The sequence below is a fragment of the Cibotium barometz genome, chromosome 1 (assembly GCF_041138505.1).
Source record: "Cibotium barometz isolate CiBa-2024 chromosome 1, ASM4113850v1, whole genome shotgun sequence".
NCBI lineage: Eukaryota > Viridiplantae > Streptophyta > Polypodiopsida > Cyatheales > Cibotiaceae > Cibotium > Cibotium barometz.
The window spans coordinates 62113695-62136943 of NC_141046.1; the positions used below are offsets into that span (position 1 = coordinate 62113695).

At 43.9% G+C, this 23249-nt stretch overlaps 1 protein-coding gene across 2 annotated transcripts in view; it reads right to left on the reverse strand.

The window, feature by feature from the left end:
- Positions 1–23249, reverse strand: part of RRF (ribosome recycling factor, chloroplast precursor) — an 85368-nt gene that overhangs the window by 33794 nt on the left and 28325 nt on the right. For both annotated transcript variants that reach the window (XM_086804691.1, XM_086804700.1), the window contains 2 exons: positions 6865–6962; positions 6647–6758 (listed from right to left, as the gene is read on the reverse strand). In XM_086804691.1, coding sequence (XP_086660817.1) covers positions 6647–6758; positions 6865–6962 — 210 coding nt within the window. The remainder of the gene's footprint in view (positions 1–6646; positions 6759–6864; positions 6963–23249) is intronic.

Genomic DNA, 23249 nt, shown 5'->3' on the forward strand with positions numbered 1-23249 from the left:
ACTGCCACCTGCCTGGCCTTCCGATAGGTCCCCGTGGAAAGAACTTCCTCATCTACAGGAGATTCTTTGTCCCGAGTACTACGAGACATCAGAGCATAGGTTACCTGTAAAGTTTCCTATGACTGATGAACACAAGAACTACCAACATTTGTACTGGAAAGTTCCTGCCAACTGCTGCCATCAACTAGCAAGCTATCCACCATCTGGTCCCGGGAAGCCTGCACCTGCAGCGTATCCACACCTAAGTGGCCATTACCAGACTGCCACTCATCACAAAACTGAGGACTTGGGAGAGAGAGTGCTAAAAGTTTGTAAACTCCATTCTCCACTCCGCCTTCCCAAACTACCTGGCCTGTTGCCTTGTCCCGGAGAGCAACAAAATGCTCATCAAACTCCACCCGTACGCCAGTCTTACAAACTTGATGCACTAACAACAGATGAAAACCGAGTGACGGAACATACAACACCTGGGAGGAATGCTCCCCCCCTCTGCCACCATCGGGAACTATCTCCAGCGTGCCCTCCCTGTGAACTGGGATAGTGGATGTATCCCCAGTAAGAATGTGACCAGAATACCTGCAAAGATCCTGTAAAGCCGAACGGGAAGGAGTCATGTGCCTGGAAGCACCACTGTCTAGAATCCACTCCCGAGTATCCGTAGCGGAGAGTTCTCCAACCTCCTCCCTACCCGAAGAAAATGAAACATCAGTGTCCACCTCCTCCAGGTGCACAAAAGCTGGAGTCTTCACGGTTGCTCTGCTGAGGATTCTGCACCCTTCTTAGTGCTCCGCTTGGGACACTCCCTCCAATAGTGGCCTTTCTTGCCACAATCATTATAGGTCCTCTCTACCTTTAGTTTCTCGCGGCTAAGTCGGACATCTTCTTAGAAGACTTCTCCGATGAAGCCTTCCCTTTGCCCTTGTTGTTACGGCCTTTCGATCGTTGGCCAGATAAGGCCTCCGAACTTGTGGAGAATTCGAGAATCTTTCCTCCTAGTCCAAGACCATGGGCACAAGCTCCTTCCATGTGATAGTGCCGAGCTTGCCACTGGTAATCAAAGAAGAGTGGGAATGCTAAGTACTAAGAGGGCAAATGCGACAGTAACATGATGGCCATATCCTCCGATGATATCTCTTTCCCAGCCTCCGACCGTGGAACCCCAACAACAATGAAATCAACAAGGTCGTAAGACTCCAAAACAGATTCCATCATTACCTTCCATATGCCGTAGTTGTTCCCGTCCAACTAACGGTCCAGTAGGAACGTGGGGAGTGTCGGGATCTTCACATGCTTCTCAGCCATCTCAAGTAAATCTGCCATTGCGGGGATGTAACTAAAAAGGGTGGGTGGGTGGGAAAAAAGAAGAACTTAAACAAGTGGCTGTCCAGCAAATCAGCCCACCTTCCTCTTGCTTCTCCTCTTCCCGAACAGTCCAATCAAGAGCCTAGAGCTCTGATACCATGTCAGAATATAGAGCGGAGATGAAGACAAAATTTGAAAACTCAAGAGCAAGTGCACTGCAGAAAAACACAGCAATAGAGAAGGAGAGAGAGGCGTGTAACTCTGCTATATACACAAGAAAATCCCGAAAACCTAATACAATGAGTGGGGGGCCATGGGGCCATTTTATATGGCCCCACATGTGCAGTCAGCCAGCAATAGGACAGCCGACAGCACCCATATAGACACCCGACTGCTACATCTCAAGTCGGCCAGCATTAAACAGTCGGCCTTCACACGTGTGAATTCGGCCAACAGCAGAGAGAAGCAGGGAGCAGTTGGCCAATGTCTGAATACACAGTCCTACAGTCGGCCAGCATATAGAGGTAGCTGACATGCACAGGACACCCTCCCACTGCAGAAAAAATAGGGTAAAAATAGGGAAAAATATGGAGTAGGGAAAAATGAGAAAACACCTAAATCGGGCAGGCAAAACCCACAACAGAGGCCCTGGTGTAAATATACAGACAGAAGATGACTACTAACAAAACTTCGCTCCGGCACAACCACCGACTTCATAAAAATGTCTACAGAGGAGAGTACACATCATCATTCAGGAAGACATCTCCCTCGAAGGAGACCATACTCTTCAACCAACAACAGATACCATAGCTCTACTCAGAGCTCAGAACCAACTTCTCATGGAGCGTCTCCAACACTTGGAGGCCACCGCAGCAAAACCCACTCCACCAATTACCCCCGACTTCATCTCTCTTTTCTTTCAGATGGAACAACAAAGACCAGAAGATGAGGCCAAACAACGGGAAGAAAAAGATGAAGCAGAAGCAAGAAAGCAATAAGAAAAGCAGACAGACGGGACTATGAGAAAGCTCAACGCAGGCTCGAGGAAGACTAGCGTCAAGCTGACCTCACAACTTGAGAGCACCAACGAAAGCTCCATCATGAGCGAATGATACTCAAACACAAGCGGGAAAGAGAGGCCATACATCTGCAATTTCAACATACCCTCTCTTCATTCTCGCCGCCCATAGGTGCCACCAGCTAGACTCCCACAACATCAACGAGCCAACAAGTGTGATCATTCAACTGTCAATCAATTTATTCATCAGTTTAATGAATATTCTTCTTTGGCTAAGCTAACAAATTAGCAAGATAAAGCCCATGTAGCAACTCCCCACCTTACAAGTGAGGCAGTCACTTGGTGGCAACATTGGTCTAGTTTACATACAGACCCAACCCACAGGTGTCAGCTTTTCACTAGGACACCTTCGTCCATGACCTAAAGACCAGATTTCTCCCTCCCCAATATAGGACTAACCTGGCAGATGAGTTCTATGGAGTCAAACAAAACGGGTCGCCCGTGCTTCAGTTTTTCGATAGGGTTATCACTTTAGCATAACAGTCAGGGTTATCTGAGTGGGCCAAGACAGATCAATTCATTCGTGGATTGGATCCTAACATTCGGTTCAAGGTTCGCAACTTTGAATCCAACACATATGACCAAGCTTTGACTCTCCCTCAAAATGAAGAAATGAAGATGAACGGAGGCAAGCCAAAACAACTGCACTCTAGTACCAAGCCCCAACAACACCAATCTACTTCACACCCGACTAAGGGTACTCCGTCTTCTAAAGACGCTAAGAAGGACAGCAGTTCTAGCTCTATTTCAAGGGGTAAGAAGAATAAGGAATCCAAACCTAAGAGAACCCAGAGGAAAAGGCTAACACAGGCATCACTGGAGGCTATCTTCCTCCTCCAGAGCAGCAAAGAAAGTACCAGATAGAGAAGCGTTGCATCTTTTGTCATACATTGGGGCATGGTAAGAAGGATTGTCCGAAATGGAAAATAGAGCAAGCCTCCAACTTCCAAGATGCCGTCTTCTAGAGTTGCCACGCCTTCTCCCGCTCCTCCAACACCGCCTACTACCACCAACGCAATTCAGCTCTTACCTTCTATGCATCCTATGCCATCCGTAGTATTTGATGCTAAGCAGGAGGGTGAGGGTGAGGAGGGTGAGGGTGAGGGTGAGACTGCACAAAAAAGCTTGATCCGAGCTTATGGCTCTGCCACAGGCCGCCAGTTTGTAGTCCTCGTAGTTTTGAGGTCGTCATCTCTCTCCAGTTGGCTACCAAAATGAGATGTGCATTAGTGCCCCATCATTTGGATGTGGCCAGGTTTACACCCGGTCTCCACACCCACATATCTCAAAAGGCACAACAATTTCTTTTCAAGTTCAAAACGCCTCATTCCAGTGAAATTTCATTGTCTCACCTCTTTTGGGGTGTGACATGATCTTAGGAACCCAGTGGTTTCGCCAATATGAACCCATTTCCGATTGGGGGCAAGACACTTTTACTCTTTGTAAAGGTTTTCTTGAGCCTGTCATGTTTCGTGGGGATAGGAGCATTCTTGGCATTCCTTTGATTTCTCATCTCCAAGCCCGACGGAAGAAGCATTGATTTATGTTCGTGCTCAGACAGCTTCTACCTCATCGATAGTGACTGTCTAAGACTTGAGAGGGCGAGCTAGAAAAGCAGTTATCTCAACTCCTCCAAGCCAGATTCGTTCAGCCATCTTCCTCACCATTTGTTGCACCCATCCTATTTGTCCAAAAGAAATCCAAGTAGCTTTTCGGACAGAGCGTGGTCACTACGAGTTCGTAGTCATGACGTTTGGGCTTACCAAAGCACCAACAACCTTTAATAAAATGATGTCCAAGATTTTCATAGTACTCATTGGTAAGTGTGTTTTCAAATTTCTTGATGTCATATTCTCAGCCACTGCGGAGCAGCATGAATAAGATGTGGAGAAAGTCTTGCAACGTTTGCGAGATAATGGGCTCTACCTCAACACCAAAAAGTCTATCTTCGGCGTTACAGAGATTCAATACTTGGACTACATCATCGGTTTCTCCGGGAATCGATTGAACCCCACAAAGATTCAAGAGATCTTGAATTGGGACATTCCTAAGACCACCCAAGTGATTCGTTCATACGTGGGTCTTTGCCAAGCCTAGTTAACCAGTTTTTCAACCTCGCAGCAGGTCTCACCAACTTGCTCAAAGGGGTGAAAACCCGTCGGCAAAAAGTCACACTTACAGGCAAGGCGCTTGATGCATTCCATGCACTACAAAAAGCGGCCTCAAAAGCACCTGTTCTGAAGTTAGCATCTTGGGATGAACCTTTCCAGGTCATTACCAATGCCAACAATGTAGCCATTGGCGCTGTTCTTCAGCAGGACAATAGACACGTGGCCGACTACAGTCGAAAGTTGGATGTTGCCGAAAGGTTTATGACAGAGAGCTTTTGGGTGTGATGACAACACTCAAACATTAAAAGCCTTTTCTTTATGGACAAGTTTTCATAGTCAAAACAGACCACCAAGCACTTAGTTAGACGATGCCAAGTGCCCAATGGAGTGATCGGCAAGCCACATGGAGTCAAATCTTCCAACAATTTGGAGAAATGATCGAGTACATCCCTGGTAAGCATAACCCAGTTTTGCAGATGCTCTTAGTCGAAAGACCAGCATCCAGACTCCGTCAGTTCTGAGATCGAGGTACTCACGAAGCCGTTTGGCTAGACAAGGAGTTCATTCAAGAGTACCCCTAGTTATTGGTGGACTACTTGGAGGCCATGAACCTACCACCAAGCTAAGCAGGAGGAAATGTCACATGTACTCTGCATTGTAGTGCATGGTGACAAGATGGCTCATCATTAATGCATCATTGTATAGCAGTAGGACCCTTTAGGATATGATTTTGTCGTATGTCGTGGCCCCATAATCCATTGTAAGCCCCAATCCGGGATATGTCAGGCACAAGCTATGTAGGTCCTTCCTCAACCATAGTGTCAGTCAGTCAGACAAGTCCCTTAACCCACTTGAAGAGAATCGTTCATGCATATAGAAGTTAGTAGAAGCCTTAGGGTTTGCATTAGGTCATGGTCTGCATTGCATAGCATTCGTCTCATGTGCATGTGAATCTTCCCTTAGCATTTCTAACCTTTAGCCATAGCATTTAATCCATTGCATAAGCCTTAGACCTATTATCCAAGCTTAATATCCAGTCGGCAGCATTATTACCCAATCGGCCGACATTAAAATCATTATATTCAGCATATATTCAAGTTGTGTAGCTTATGAAGTCAACCGACCAGCCCAATTCATGCATATAAATAGCAAGCAAATTCATTCATTCATTCATTCAAGCTCAAGCATTCAACCAACCAGAAAATGCATAGCATTCAGCATTCAGCAATCATTGACAAGAAGCGTTTCAGTCCACAGCAGCCAGCATCTCATCGTTGTTATCCATCCTCCCAAGTGAAGGAAAATGCAGCATACACAGCCATCTTCGTTGCATATTCAGCCCTAGAAACAGTCCCAATTCAGCCTTCTCTTAGCCTCAGTCTTGCATCCTTCCTACAGCCCCTTGGAAGAGTGCATGGGCGTCAAGATTGGTCATCACTGATGCTTCTACAGCAGTGTGCAGTCAGCCCATCGTTTGGTCTTGCGTTTGGCTTATCTACAGCCCCAAAGTCGGTCCTACAGTCATTCTCTTCAAAGAAATAAAGCAAATACTCCTAGAAATAGGAGGGGGCCCTTCAGTGGGTAATTTGGGACCCAATAAGGTGCAGAGATCTCTCTCTCTCTCTCTCTCTCTCTCTCTCTCTCTCTCTCTCTCTCTCTTAAAATTTGAAGTGTCAAAGTGGATTGCTAGAGACTCACGAAACTCAAGATACAGAAGGCGGTGTGAGACTATGTGTGGCAGGATCCTTCATCTACGCATAATTCCGTTGCATGTTACATATACATACGTATATACATTTACACACACACACACATGTACATATGTATATGTATATACGGTATGTATATGTACATGTATATATACATATGGACATGTACAGATATATACATATATCTGTACATGTGCATATGTATATGTATATATAACTATGTATATGTACATATGGACATGTACATGTAAATATAATATACGTACATGTACATGTACACTGTCCATATGTATGTATACATGTACAAATGTATATATACATATGTAATATGCATATATACACATATATGTGTGTGTGTGTGCGTCGAGAGAGAGAGAGAAAGAGAGAGAGAAATGCATCCTACGAGCCACTTCAAAACAATCACTCTAGTGATGGCAGTTATTTACCTTCCTTCTTTCAGCAGTTAGAGGTGGAATGAACAAACGAATGGCGTTTCCGTCATTACTCGGTGTCAATCCAATATCTGATTTGGAAATAGCCTTCTCAATGGAGCTTAGACTGGCCAATAAAAGATTGCCTACTTGTCATACATTTGGGTTCTGCAGAATTCAAAACAATAGACAATTTGCTCCGACAAAAAAAAAAAAAACAAAATGGAACTCACCTTGATTTATCAAATGGTTGTATGAGAAGAGAGCTTCCATCGGGAGTGCTTACTTGAGCAATGCTCTTAAGAGTAACGGGGCTGCCGTAATACTCCACCTACATGCAATTTACAAAAACGTTTTAGAAACCTATTATTAAATGCACTTACAAAATGCAACTACTCCACCTACATGCAATTTACAAAAAGCATATTAGAAACCTGTTATAACACAAACGCGCACACATAAATATCTACATGCATATATATTAATTTATATTTATGGTTATTTATATGCATGCGTGTATGTGGGTATGTATGCATGTATATGTATGTGTATAGCTAGTGTTGGGGCTCCAACCCACTCCCCTTGCCATAGTCACAGGGGGCGGAGGGGACGGACCCTTGGAACGGAGGGATGCCGTCCCGGGAACACTGTGGGACGGGGACGGACGGGGACGGACGGACGTCCCCAGCTGGGCGTCCCTCACAAGGGACGGCGTTCCAGGGACGGATCCAAGAGGGGACAGTCGTGGGGACGGCTGCATGGGAACGCCTGCAGGTTATTGTTTGGGCAATGGTCACATTTTTTACCTTTTTTTTTGGCCGTTTGGGAGCGGCTTTTCATGGGCCTTTAGCCTTGGCCCATAGGCCTTGAGCCTATGAGGCTTTGGGCCTTGGCCTCTCTCTTGCCTCCCTCCCTATAAGAACACACACACACACACACTCCCTCTCACAGTTCAAGCTTTAGCTTCACACACACACACTCTCTCTCTCTCTCTCTCCCTCAAGCGGCAAGCCTCAAGGGCCAAGGTCTCAAGTTTCAAGCTCTCACACAAGCAAGCTGTAGCCTCTCAAGACACACTCTCTCCCTCTCACACACTCTCTCTCAAGCTTTTCACACACACCCCCACCCATCCTCACACTCAAGTTCTCCCTCAACTCTCAAGGCTCTAGCCTCACTCACTCTCTCTCTCTCTCTCTCTCTCAAGCTATCAAGTGACAAGGAGGCATTCATCATCCATGGCATCCTCCTCGTGGCAATGGCTCTTCAAGTTCCAACTACCCGTAACGGGATGGACATGTGTCATGGTGGGATGAGGTCAATCACACCCCATCCCCTCATGGAGGTGGTGCACAGCCATAGACATGCAAGCTTTGCCTATATAGGCGAGTGGGTGGTACTGACAAAGTAATTTTAAGTGCCGTTCCTACCCCCGTCCCCGTTCCCTACATATGGCCGTCCCCCGTCCTGTCCATGTCCCCGTCCCCCGTTACCGTCCCCCGTTACCGTCCCCCGTCCCTTGTGACTATGCCCCTTGCTCACCAACATGGTACAAATGTATGTATATACATATATACACGTATACCCAAATTCACCTTATAAGAAAGTGCAATTTATACCCTCATGGTAGTCATCCACAGGACAATAAACCATCAACTCCATCATGCATAGTATGGACTAGATACATCTCCACTAACCTCATCAGTGCCCAATAGTGGGTGTAGAACTTGGTATCAATATATGCTCCCACACACACACACACCCCACGCACACGCGCACACACACACACACACAGAGCTCCGGAGATACAGGGCACACTCAGCCATAATGAAGCCTAGCACTAAGGATTATAACAAATAGAAAGAATTACTACAATAAAAAGGTAGTTGATAGAGCATATGCACCACTAAAGATAGAAAGAATTAACACAATATCAGCTCGCTGCAACTTGGACGAAAAATGTATATACATTTATGTATTGTTGAAAATAGCAACTGATGTTGGATAATGTTAGGAGCAAGGGCGAGTGCTATGTGACCCTCAATCAAATATATGAGTTGCATATAAGTCATAGACTATGGTTCAAAGGCTCAAAGGCTCAAAGGCTGCCCAAATGTGAAGGTACGAGTAGAATTGTCCAACCCATATGGAGGCCAAAAGAAAGCACCTAGAAGAAGGTGGGAAATAGCCCAAGTGGAATCTCACTTCAAGGGAGATGGTACTCAAATTTAGGCAAGATTAGAGATTTGCTTAATCAAGCTTATGAGCCACAATTAGTGACTAATGGAGATGTACTCAAGCCTATATAAAGGCCCTCTATCTAATAGATTAATACATGAGATTTTTGCTAAACGTCTTGTTTGAAACAAGGTTGTAGAAATGCACACACGCGCGCGCACACACACACAATGGAGAAGCTCAAGGGAGCACACAATGAGATGAGACAAAGATAATGAATGTGTGATGTACAAATACCCCAAGATGGGTATATACTAGCACAGGAAAAAAACGCCTCCTAAAGAGAGAAAAAGTACCCCGGCTCAGGGGAGCACACAATGAGATGAGACAAAGATAATGAATGTGTGATGTACAAATACCCCAAGATGGGTATATACTAGCACAGGAAAAAAACACCTCCTAAAGAGAGAAAAAGTACCCCGGTTGGTCCTAGTGTATTCACACACATCACTACCAAATATGGCTACAAACCCCCCTAGAAGTGATGATGTAAACAAGCGGTGAGCTAGCACTAAACGTACAGAGATGTGCCATGCTCTTAGGATATGAGAGGGAGCCCACACTAATCCCCAAAGGAAAGTAAGTTTAATGCACCTCAATGTGCTTTGTGCAAGCATAAAAAACTCGATTCCTTGCAATTGCCATAGCGCTCTCACTATCAGTACAAAGATGGTAGTGGCTAAGGATTCGCCAATACCCAAATTTGCAATAAGGTGTCTGAGCCAAACACACTCAACTATAGCTATAAACGCTGCCATGTACTCAGCTTCACAGATAGAAGTGGCCACAGTGGGTTGCTTCTTGCTAAGCCATGAAATACATGAATCACCAAGGAGAAAGCAAAAGACACTCATGGATACTCGTGTGTCGTAACATCTATCCTAATCTGAGTCTGTACATGCATGCAGCTGTGATTTACCCCCCCCCCCCTCCCCCCCCCCCATCCCCCGCGGGATAAAACAACCCAAAGTGCTTGGTGCCCTTTAGGTAACAGAACCCCCGTTTGACAAACTGTCAATGCTTTGTGCCTGGGCTATGCATAAATCTGCTCAATACTGAGACCCCATACTAAATCTCAAGCTAGGTGTTACATAAGAAGATAAGGCATCCAATAGCTTCTTAATACAGACCAGTAGAGTCACCTGTATCTTCAAGAATAAGTCACAAACCAGGTTACATAGGTGTAGCAACAGGTTTGCAGTCTCCAAGATTGAACCTCTTCATCAATGTCTCTATGTATTGTGTCTGCAACATAACAATGTGTGCCGAAACTCAATGCCCAAATTTGAAATAATAGTGGAGCAGGCCAAGATCTAACATTTCAAAAGACCTTTATAAATCAGCTATAAAAGCTGAAATATGATCATCATCAAGGCTTGAGAGCAGCATGTCATCAACGTATAGCACAATGACCAAAAATTCATCTTTAGTCCTCTTAACGTAGAGGGTACTGTCAATAAGACTGATGCAAAAACCTTGTGCAGCCAAGTATGCATGTATCATAGTTGCAATGAAACGGGTTTCATAGCAACTGAATGAAACAAAACATCTCATAAACATTTCATTGCAATGAAACGCATTTCTTTCATGCCAACTAGGGAAAAACTTGTGAATTCAACGTTTTTTTATCCAAAGAGCATAATTTTCAAAAAAACGTCTATAGGCACCTGTGAAACAGATTGAAGGAGCTCTTGCCTTGCACAAATCAGTCCCTAGTCCTACCAGCTCCTCCCGCACTTTCTAGGTTCCGTGCCTGCCATCTCTCAGGTTGGTTGTGCTGATTTGTGCTTTTTTCTTCAAATTTGCAAAAAACACAGAGATTTTGAAACTTGGGGGTTTTCATGCCAGGGTGCCAATCCAGCCTTGCCTTTGTCAAGATGCCTCGCACTAAGGATGCCATGTGGGCCCATGTCACTCCTGTATCTAAATATGGTGGTTCAAGCACACAAAAGTGGAAATGCAATTTGTGCGGGGTTTGCTTAGGAGGGTCCATAATCCGTGTTAATGTCCATTTCACAGGTTTAACCGGGGAAGGCATTGGTGCATGCAAACTTGTGCTTGGAAACATCAAAGCCAAGCTACAAGAATGGAAAAGACAACAACTGGCAGGACGCAATTGTGGGCCTGTGCCTGAGGATATTGGGGCTAGTGAGGGTGTAGGCGATGCATCAAAGAGAACACCGTTGGGTTCAGAGGAAGATCCACAGAGCCAAGCAAGATTAAGCAGGATTCGAGGGTGCTGGTAGTTCCACTCCCCCAGCAACACGAACCCCTTTGCCCGCAGCACCTAGAGCCTCTCTAAAGAGTGCAAGCATTCAAGCAAGCATGCAAAAGCAAGCAATTAAAGATGCAACTACGGAACTCACTAGGCTTTTCGTCCAATGCGCTTTGTCTTTTCACATTGTGCGCACACCACAATGAAAAAAGCCCATGAGGGCAATCAACCACACTGGATGTGAGTGGGAGGAACCCTCCTATGAGACCTTGCACACTAAAGAGCTCAGAAGAGAGCAACAAGCAGTGGAGGTGGAGATGGAAGCCATTAAAAGCCACTTGGAGCAAGTATAGTTGCACATTGTTATGTGATAGGTGGTCAGATATATGCAAGAGGAATGTGTACAATATTTTGGTGTCCTCTTGCAAGGGCACTATGTTTTTGCGTGCCATTGATGCATCTGTGCCTGGGACAGTGGTGACAAGAGAGTTTATATGGTCACACCTATGCGAGACTATCATGGAGATACACCCACAAAACATAGTGCAGGTGGTCACTGACAATGGTAGCAACTATGTCTCTATGGGATGGATGCTAGAGGATGAGTTCCCGCAGATTGTATGGACTCCATGTGCATCCCATAGCCTAGACTCGCTCATTGAAGATCTTACCAAGATTAGATGGATTGCTAACATCTTTGACACTGCACGTAGCTTGGTGAAGTTTGTTACCAAGAGGCCCAAGGTCTTGGCAATGTTTCGTGCCAAAAGTGACCTTGAACTTCTTAAGCCCTCACAAACTAGGTTTGCATATATGTTCATCGTGGTTGAGAGGGTAGTGAGAGTCTGACAGGGATTCATGCGCACAATGGTCTGCCAAGAGTGGATGAGCTGGGAGGACCATGAGCATCCGAAGGTAGTTGCTTTTGAAATTTGCACGCAGAGTGATGCAAGGTTGGTGGAAGGAGACAGAGGCTTTGTTAAGCGCTCTTCAACCAATCCATAGTGTTCTTCGCATCACTGACATGGAGGGCAGCACTCTTGGACTCTTGTACGAGTTCATAGACAGGATTGGAGAGGCTCTTAACTGATGCACTCTCTTGACAGATGAGAGGTACTGAACTTCCAACTAGTTGCCTTCTTGTTGTAACTTGTATCGTAGGCTTTAACTAGCTTAGATCATTCATGGCTAATTTTCAGGATTGAGGACATTCGACAGGTTTGGAACAATCAATGGGATTGGTTCCATAGACCAATCCACGCGGTTGCCCACATATTGCCCACATTAGTGAGTACAACTCTAAAGGACAAGTCTGTTATTTACAAATTACATAATACATTGATCAATGATGATTATACTTAGTACTTACAAAGTTTCTATATTTAATGGCAAAAACGCCTCGCCATTCGAGTTCTCTCATAGGACTGCACTCCGGGTCCTGCTGAGAGGACCTGGAGCACATGGACCTTGTTCCATACAAAGAAGAGGAACAGGTTGTCTACTACTCAGTTGGAGAGGTTGGTGTATTGCCATTGCAATCTCAACTCCGCCTAATTGAGTAGTCAGGCAATCTGATAGAGCCTTGCCAAGTCAATGTCAATAAAATCGACATTGAGAAGATGAAAGATGTCCCAGAGATTCCTCAGGAGGAGCGCGACATATATGCCATGTTGTATGAGGAGTTGATGGCACCTGCTAATGGCACACGAGCATCTACAGCATCATTATCAGGAGGTGCTAGTACCAATGCAACAGCTGAGACGAGTGCGACAGCTGAGGCAGCTTCGTCTCCTTCTGAAAGTACGTTGAGTCTACCGAGGAGGCTACTGATGAGGGCATCAAGGATGTTGAGGATTGAGTGCCCAAACTCCAGATTGAGGACTCTAGTCTTTGGGGCTATCAAGCTCCTCTAGTTTCCTACTTGTCATGCATGATTACACCTATCAGCATGCTTTACTTTGTGTATTTCAGACTTCAATTTTTTTGGTATGTATCAACTCAGGATTCAGACTTTTTGTGATCACTTTGAGTGCCATTATTAAGTAGTTCCCATTATTGATGATGGAATCCAGATCTTAATTCTTGATGTTGCCAGTTTATTTATGCCAATTGGTCAATTGGGTGCCCACTATAACTGGGTCACCCAGATTCTTTAGTTTTAGCTTGTAAACAAGTTTTAATGTGTAATTGATGCATGTTTAATATTGTTTTGCAGGAAAGGCAACATATTTTTAACATATAATACACTTGTATATAAATTTTGGAGCCTATAACCCCTTTTTGTATGAAACGTTTTTGAAACTTCGAGAAAATGAAAGAAACGTTTCTGAAACGTTTATGAAACACGTTTCATGAAACACCTGGCAACTATGGCATGTATCTTCTCATACCATGCTCTGGAAACCTACTTAAGGCCTTACAAAGCTTTTTTCAATCTACATACTTTTGATTCCTTACCTTTCTGAACAAAACCACGAGACTGAGATACATAGACCTCCTCATGCAAATCTCCATTCAAAAAAGCAGTTTTGATGTCCAATTGACATACATTCCAAACTTTGTGCTGCTAATGCAATGATACTTCGCATTGTAGTCGTACGACATGTGAGTGCAAAGGTCTCACAATAGTCAATGCCTTTTTCCTGTGCATAACTCTTTGCAACAAGCCTTGTTTTGATGTCCAATCGACATACATTCCAAACTTTGTGCTGCTAATGCAATGATACTTCGCATCGTAGTCATACGACATGTGAGTGCAAAGGTCTCACAATAGTCAATGCCTTTTTCCTATGCATAACTCTTTGCAACAAGCCTTGCTTTGTATCGCTCAAAACTACCATCAGCTTTACGTTTAAGCTTCTAAACCCATTTCGTACCAGTGGCCTTCTAGCCATGGGACAAATCTAACAACTCCCAAGTATAATTTTTTAGTAAAGCATCATATTCAGATTACATAGCACTCATCCATTGTTCTGATTCCTTTGCTTCAACAAAAGAGACAGGCATAAACTGACAATAAGAGCATCACCTATGTCAACATGAGATGCGTGATGGGAACCTGCACATGTTCGCAAAGATATGGCCAATTTGTTGTCACATAGTGTTGCACCAACCATTTTAACATACTTTTTGACTCCTCAATTTCCCTTCTTTCCTCATCAACTGCATCATCCACATTTGCCTCATCAATAGGTTAATCCGTGGGCTGAAAAACATGCTGATTTTTAACATGTGTGGGCTGATTTTCAACATTCCTTTGAGTGCCCAAACGCTCTACATCAATGTGTCTTGCATTGAACAATGGAAGAAGCATGTCGAATATGTCGTGCGAACATAAATTTGATATTTTTTACACGAATGGATATACCCAAGTATGTCTAGAATAATCATCAATGAATGTGACAAAATAGAGGTAGACCTCAATAGATGGTGTCCTCATAGGACCACATACATCAATGTGTATAAGCTGCAATTTTTGGGAACCATCTTTGGGAAATGATGCTCGTTGCATTTTTCCAAAAATACAACCCTCACAAACATGTTTGATAGAGCTTCAAGATATGGCAGCTCAGACACCATGGCATACATATGCAAACGTAGCAAACTGCCAAAATTCAAGTGACCAAAGCGTGCATCACCCATTGCCTTTGCAGCAGAAACTGTACACACAACATGCTTTTGTCTTTTATATGCATCTAGCCTGTAAAGGCCATGAGACAAAGTACTAGATGCAACAAATTGTATTGCCATCACGGCGATCATGAACAATACAACTGTCGTTCACAAACTGAACCACTACGCTAACCTCAGAGACAAATAACAAGTTCGTCTTGATCCCTCATACATACAATACATCTGACAGCGTGATTGTTCCACCATTTACAGCAGTGAGAACAATTTTACCAACACCTTTTACATGATATGAGAAGTTGTTTGCACATGTAATAGTGTTTTCCTATGGAACATATTCAAGTGATGAGAAAAAATTGCGATGCAAAGTAATATGCTTACTAGCATCACTGTCAAAATACAAACATGTACATCTGTAACAGACATGCATACATCCTTATGCGAAGAATCAAAACTCCATTGGACAATGAAATCCCAATCATCATGTGCATAGTTTGCGAATTCGTTGTTTTCTGCATTAGATACTGACACATCAGCTATAGCCATACCTAAGTCTTTCTTTTTCTCCTTCTCCAACCACTTCTTGCACTCATTAATGTAGTGACCAAGTTTCCTACAATAGTTGCATTTGTCCTTTTTCTTTGGCTTGTCGCCTTCCTTGTCTGCAAGCTTGCCCGATGACTCTGATTTCAACTTGTAACTACCCTGAGCAAAGGATTTACCTTTGCCTCTTTGTTGATTGGCAACAAAAGCCTAATATCATGTACGCATGACATATCTGTTTGCTTGGATTGCACTTCTTGCAAGAGCACAAAAACCAACTCCTCAATCTTAAAGGCATTTGGATTGCCTTTCATCATGAGTCTGATAGTAGAAGCAAAACTTTGATACAAGTCCGGTAACGCATTCAAGAGAGTAGACACCAGTAAACTATCAGGATGAGGATATACTTCATCAACACTGGTCAACTACTCCTTAAAATCCTTGATTTTTGTAAGGAAACTGTCCATGGAGTCTCCCTCATTCATATGCTATGACTCTAATTACTTGCGTAGATAAGCAACACATGCTTCATTACGTACCTGGTACAATAACACAAGTGCATCCCAAGCATGTTTAGCAGTCTTGCATGACCGAATATAAGCAATGATACTCCTCTTGACTGACAAAGCAACCAACGCATGTGCCTGCACATCTCTTCCATTCCGCATTGTTTGTTCTTGCGTAGGAAGTATGCTATCATGTGGTATCTTACCATGTGAAAAAGAGTGCGTGTCTACAGATGCGACTTCTACAGCATGTTCATCAAAGGAACCAAGACGTTTCTCAGTACCAACCACAACATTCCATACACCTTTGGCTACCAATAAATGCCTCATCATATAGGAACATAACGGATAGTTGGTCCTGTCAAGCTTATCCTCAACGGATAACATCCGAAATATATCACTATCTGTCATTTTCTATAATACCCAAGCAAGTAATCACGCAACCTCCAAGTGCTAAGTGATCCTTTGATGCAACCAAGGTGGCTGCTAATAAGGTCACTGATAATGGAGACCTACAAGGTATATGAAAGAAATGTAGTGTAAAGTAAGTAGAAATTTTACTTGTAAGATGTAGAGATCGATATTGCTAAAGTGTAGCTCGTAGACAAGATCCAGTGTGGTGAGTGTCTGATGATGCTTTCACGTATATCTGCACACCTGTCTATAGTAGATATGACAATACTACTCCAAAATCTGATGAAAAGCAGTGCAAATCCGGTCCCTGAAGATGTTTGCAAAAAATCGAGAACCGCACAAATGGCCCCCAAAACGCGCTTGGAACGAAAATCTAATCGCAAAACTTCAGTACAAAGACACAACAAGGTCCTCTTCCTTCTCCCAGAAGGGCTCCTTGAACCGATTCAAGAAGACAGGCAACTAGGGTGAAGAGTAGGCAACAACAACAGGAACGAGGAGCCTATACTCTGATACCAAATGTTGAAAACAGGGTTGTAGAAATGCGCGCGCGCGCGCACACACACACACACACACGATGGAGAAGCTCAAGGGAGCACATAATGTGATAAGTATACCCCAAGATAGGTGGTATACTAGCACGAGGAAAAAAACCTCCTAAAGAGGAAAAAAGTGCACCGGCTAGTCCTAATGTGTTCACAACTTCACACACATCACTACCAAAATATGGCTACACCTCTTGTCTTGTCATTATGCTCTAGTTTTGTCATTAGTCTTGCTCTCTTTCTTGCATATCTAGTATGTCAAGATGTTGATGCTAATCCATTTCTACACACCCTAATCCTCTCTAGGAATGAAATCCAACTTAGTATCAAAGCCACCCATCATCCCTTGATCTATGCATCCGAGAACAACCTAGTTAGCAAAATCATTAGCATTTCTAATGAGCTACTAAGCCCTTTTTTCCCTCTTTTCCCAAGCTCCAAAATCACTAAGAATCAAAGAGTTTTGGCTCATCTACTGCAAGAAGACATCATTTGGAGTGACTACTTGAACTCAAGAGCAAAGGAGGGCAAGAGTGATCAAATAGGTCCCTACAGGCGGCAACGATTTCCAGTAGCAAGAGGATAAAATCTTCAAATTCTCATCAAAATATACAAGCTTTTGCCTCATGGGTTCATCATATATGGTATGGAGGATATATACATTGGTTTGTTGAGAACAAACGACAAACATTTGAGATTTAATCTTCAAATTATTCTCTGGTCTGTTAGCAAAAAATTACCTTTGTTAATAAGGTAATTAGTGCTAATCGCCATCAATTTTCTAAGCCATTAAAGGTTCTACTTTACAATTGAGGTGTTGCTAAGACTTTGTTCACATCAATGGCATTTTGTGCCTTGGTTTGCTCTCCCAAAATAGGGTATTCTCTGGTTTTACAGTTTTTGAAATCGGGAAGAGTTAATCATATGAAATGCATCTCTCTACCTTTGTAAGGAACTAGACATTGGCATTAGGTCACTCTGAATGGGAGAAGAAGAATCAGGGTTAGAGATTCATGTGGGAGACATACACAGAGAAGCAAGGGAGAGAGAGAGAGAGAGAGAGAGAGTTGTGGGGATAAGTCAACTCATGGGAATGAGTGTGTGACTCCCCTATCACACATGTATATTGCACTAGTACACATAGTGCACTTAGTACATTAAAAGTACTAAGTGTACTATGTACTATAACTCATGGGCTTGTACACACTATAAGGGTGGGCATAATGCCTTTACCCCAACAACCTCCCACTTAAAGGCAAAGCGCCCTTAAATGAAGGAAAAGAAAAATCAGCATGTACATGATAATATACAAGGCCATATCAAGGCTGAAACTGGCCTCATCCAATGCCCATCAAGTGTCTGCAATGAGCAAACCGCTCCGGAGGCAAACTCTTTGTCAACAGATCAGCCGGGTTGTCATCCGTATGAATCTTAACAAGCTGAATTTGCTTGTTCTCTATCACCTCTCTGATGAAGTGATACTTCACATCCACATGCTTCGTCTTTGCATGAAAGACAGGGTTCTTTGGCAACTGGATGGCACTCTGACTGTCACAATGCAACAATGGAATATCCCCCGTATATCCCAAATCAACCACTAACCGAGATAGCCATAATGCCTCCTTCCAAGCCTCTGTGGCTGCAATATACTCGGCCTCTGTAGTAGATAAGGCAGTGCACTTCTGCATCCTGGATATCCATGACACAGCACCTCCTGTGAATGTAAACACATAACCGGTAGTAGACTTCTGGTTATCTGGATGACCGGCATAATCCGAATCCGTGTAACCATGCACTAATGCATCCTGATTGCCAAAGCAAATGCACATATCCTGTGTGCCCTTCAGGTATCTCATGACACCTTTCACTGCTTCCCAATGCTTCTTGCCAGGGTTGGCCATGTATCTAGAAACCACTCCCACTGCAAATGCAATGTCCGGCCTAGAAGCATACGGAATCTTGGCCATATCAGCCCTGCCACTATCTGACTGTGGGCTGTCCATAGCACTGAGTTTCACATATGGAGGCAAAGGAGTACTAGTCTTCTTCCCCGCGTCCATATTGAACCTCTGTAAAACTTTGCCAATGTATTCCTTCTGAGACACATACAACACATGCTGATTTCTGTCCCGAAGTATCCGCATACCCAAGATGTGATTTGCATCACCCAAATCCTTCATATCAAAGGTTTGATGCAACCTCTGCTTCAAGGCATCCATCTCTTTACGAGATTTCCCGGCAATCAACATATCATCAACATACAAGATGAGGATCAATAGACTGCCATCCAAAGCTTTCTTGGTGTATAAGCAGTGATCTATGTCACTTCTCCTGAATTTCTGGTATTTCATGAATGTATCAAATTTATGATACCATTCCCTTGGTGCCTGTTTGAGCCCATAAAGACTCTTTTTCAGCTTGCATACAAGCTTCTCCTTTCCACTCACTGCATAACCCTCTGGCTGTTGCATATATATCTCCTCATGGAGATCACCGTGAAGAAAAGCAGTCTTCACATCCATCTGAATCAAGTCCAGATCATCATGTGCAACCAAAGCTAACACAGCTCTAAGTGTGGTCATTTTGACCACTGGAGAGAAGATCTCGTCAAGGTCCACACCATATTCTTGCTTGAAGCCCTTAGCCACTAACCTGGCTTGTATCTTGGCTTTGCATCTGGTGCAACTTTGAGCCTGTAAACCCACTTGCATGGCAAAACCTTCTTGCCTGCAGGCAAATGCACCAACTTCCATGTTCCATTTTTATGCAGAGAATCCATCTCTGACTTCATGGCACGCTCCCAAAGAGCCTTGTCTGCCCTCTGTAAAGCCTCCTTATAACATGAGGGCTCCCCACAGTCAGTAAGCATCAAGTAGTCAACCCCTGGAACAAACCTGTCAGGGGCTCTGGAGGGTCTTGTGGACCTCCGTACCCAATGACCATCATTTGCAGGTTGCTGTCCAGCCTGCATATCACCTATTGGTGGCTCCTGTTCCATGCCATAAGGCTGAAAAATCATGCCCGGTATCTCCTCTAACTGTGGTATATCCATAGGGATATCTTCTGCCATCTCTGGCTGTCCATTTGGACCATTTTCAGCACCATTTAAGGGCTGGTTTTGCTGCTGTAATGGCTGATTTACAGCCCTTGGTTGTTGTCCATGATGTCCATCATCATCAAAGATGACTCTGCCAGGCTCCTGTTGCCTTGCAGGCTCCTTATACATGCATGTTTCATCAAAAATGACATCATTGCTGCGTATAATCTTTCTATTCACGGGATCCCAAAGTCTATACCCCATTTCACCTCTGTCACCATATCCTAGGAATATGCATTTGTGAGACTTAGGATCAAGTTTGGTGCGCATTTCCCTGCGTATGTGCACGTACGCAACGCAACCAAACACTCTCAAGTGCTTGTATGACGGAGGCTTCCCTGTCCATACTTCCTCTGGCACTTTCCCACCAAGCCTCGTGTTAGATGACCTGTTTATAAGATGAACGGCTGTCATAACAGCTTCAGCCCAAAAACCATGAGGTAACGCAGCATGTGACAACATAGAACGGACCTTCTCCTGAATGGTCCTGTTCCTCCTCTCTGCTGTCCCGTTTTGTGGAGGATCATAAGGAGTAGAGAGCTCCCTCTTGATGCCTTTAGCATCACAAAAGTCCTGAAACTGTTTGGACATATACTCTCCACCATTGTCGGAACGCAAAGCCTTCAGTGTTTTGCCTGTTTGATTCTCAACATGAGCAACAAACTTCTGAAACACTGAGAATGTATCACTCTTCAAACGAAGAGGATAGACCCACACCTTACGTGTGGCATCATCAATAAAAGACACAAAATATTTTGCCCCTCCCAAAGAAAGCTGAGGCATCTCACATACATCTGTATGCACAAGCTCTAACTGAGCATCTTTCTGTCCAAGAGCTTTCTTGTGGGGGCACTGGAGTTGCCTGCCATATATACAATGCTCACAAAACTGAAAACTTGAAAACTTTAGAGAAGGCAAGTAACCCAAACGAGACAATTGCTCCATTCCTTTGACACTCATGTGTCCCAACCGGCTATGCCACATAGAGATTTCCGGCAGCTCGGTTGCATTTACATTAGCATGGTGACAAACACCTGCATGCATGAAGTAAAGAGTGTCCACCTTAGAGCCTCTGGCAACAACCAGTGAGCCCTTACTAATTTTCCACTTTCCACGACCAAATGTGGTAACATAATCAGCATCATCAAGCTGTCCAGTAGAAAGCAGATTCTTCTTGATCTCAGGCACATGCCTGACATCATGGAGCATAAGCTGTGAGCCATCTGAAAACACAAGCCTCACATCACCTCTGCCAAGAATCTTGCATGCATGGTTATCACCCAAATAAACCACTCCTTCATTGCCAGCAGTATACCTGACAAACAAGTCTCTGCAACCTGTGACATGAAAGGAGGCACCTGAATCAATGATCCATGAGTGCATACCATGACCACCTGTAAGAAGTGAATGGGCATCAAGTGAAGACGTAAATAGGACCTCATCCTCACTGCCACCTGCATGTGACACATTGATTTCTTCAATCTTGACTCCACTTTTGCCCTTTGGCTTTACATCTTTGGCTTCATCGTTGTCTTTGTCTTTGCCTTTTCCCTTTTCCTTTTGATCATTTTTCCATTTGTAGCATTGCTTTTTGATGTGTGTCCCTTCTTGCCACAATAATGGCATTCCAAATCCTTTTTGGAGCGAGACTTGCTCCTTCCCCGTTCTTAGCTTTTTCCCCTTTGTTGGGATCTCCCACGTGCATTCATTGCATTGGACTTTCCAACAGAGTTGTTTTTCCTGTTCATCTCTTCTTGAAGAAGAGCACCCTCAACATCTGCATATGACAGCATAGCATGCGAATTGCTAGTGGCTGTCCTGAATGTGTCCCAACTCTCTGGCAAAGTGCATAACAGAAAAGTGGCTTTGAACTCATCGTCCATTGCCAACTTTTGATTTATAACCTGGCTGACAATACCATTAAACTCATTTGGATGGGCTGCCATAGACGCCCCTTCCTTCATCTGAAGACCTATGAGTTTCTTCAACCAATACACTTTGCGTGAGGCACTTTGCTGGGCATACAAGTCCTGCAATCTCTACCACATTCCCCAAGCTGTCTTCTCTTCACGAATGCTGAAAAGTAAAGTGTCTGACACAGACAACATGATGGTGGATCTTGCCAGCTCATCCATATCTTCCCACTCTTCAGCAGTAAGAGAAGCGGGCTTTACACCCCTTTCTTTGATAGGCTTGTGCTGCTTCTTCTGGAGCAACACATTATAGCACTGGGTTTGCCAAATATCATAGTTATGTGAGCCTTCAAGCTTCTTGATGTGAAGCAATGAAGAGCTCTCACCTGTGGTTGCCATAGCAATATGCAACCTGTCAATGCCTGACTCCCTGCAAAATGTGCAAACACTGCACCAAAAGCACACAAAGTGCTCACAGTTGTTCTCCCAAGCTTTATCTCCCACTGCGGAAGCAAGAATGCAACTCTACTCCCACTGTATGTGATGAAATCACTAAAATCTGGTTGCTGCAGATTTAGGACAGCACCTTAAATGCGCTCTGTTGCCCTTCCAAAGTACTGTACAGCAGTACTAAGTGCTCACCAATGATGTACCAAACCTGTACCGGCAAATACAGCAGCTGTAAATGAACCTTTTGCTCACTCAAATCAATGTGCCGCCATGCCAAAACTTGCGCAAAGCTGTGCCAAATCTGTACCAGCAGGTACAGTAGCAATAAATGCCTTCCTGGCTGTCCAAATGAGTGAAAATCAGACTTTTACAGTACCGAACACTGCATACAACAGTCCCAAACAGAAATTGGGCAAAAGCCCCTTGACTGCAAGCTGATTTCTGAGGATTCAAGGCATAAGTGTCTTGCCTGCTGCTTTGCCAAGCTTAACAAGCATAAAATCTTGAAAAGCCCCTTGATTTAAGATCAATTGCTGATCATACATGGTACATTGACGCACATGAAGGCATCCAAAGTCTTCACGGTGCTTCCCCCTGGCCACATATACATCCAATACATGAAAGCCCCTTGCTTTACAGGCACATTGAGTGCTTGTAAGGCATCAACACATTATCCACAGCATCAAATGCGATTGCCTGCATGCAAATCAATCCAATCGGCACAAAAGCCCCTTGATTTGCACTGCAACTTGCTGCAATTTTGCCCGAATGTGCGATTTCTCACATCATACAGCATGTATGAGTGCTTAATTGCACAATTACATCAAAAGCCCCAACTTTCGACATCCAATTTCCTGCAAATTGATCAGGAATGTGACCAATGTCACCTAATTGTTGTCAATTTTGCTCAAAATCTGAGCAATTTTGACCTGTTCCTGTTCAATTGATGATTGTACCTGCTCAATTGATAATTGGACATGTAAATTTCAAAATTGGAGCAAAATACCTCTGATTTCTGATTTCTGTTTTGCAGGAAAGGGGAGAGATGATGCTTCTTTGTCACCGTGCAG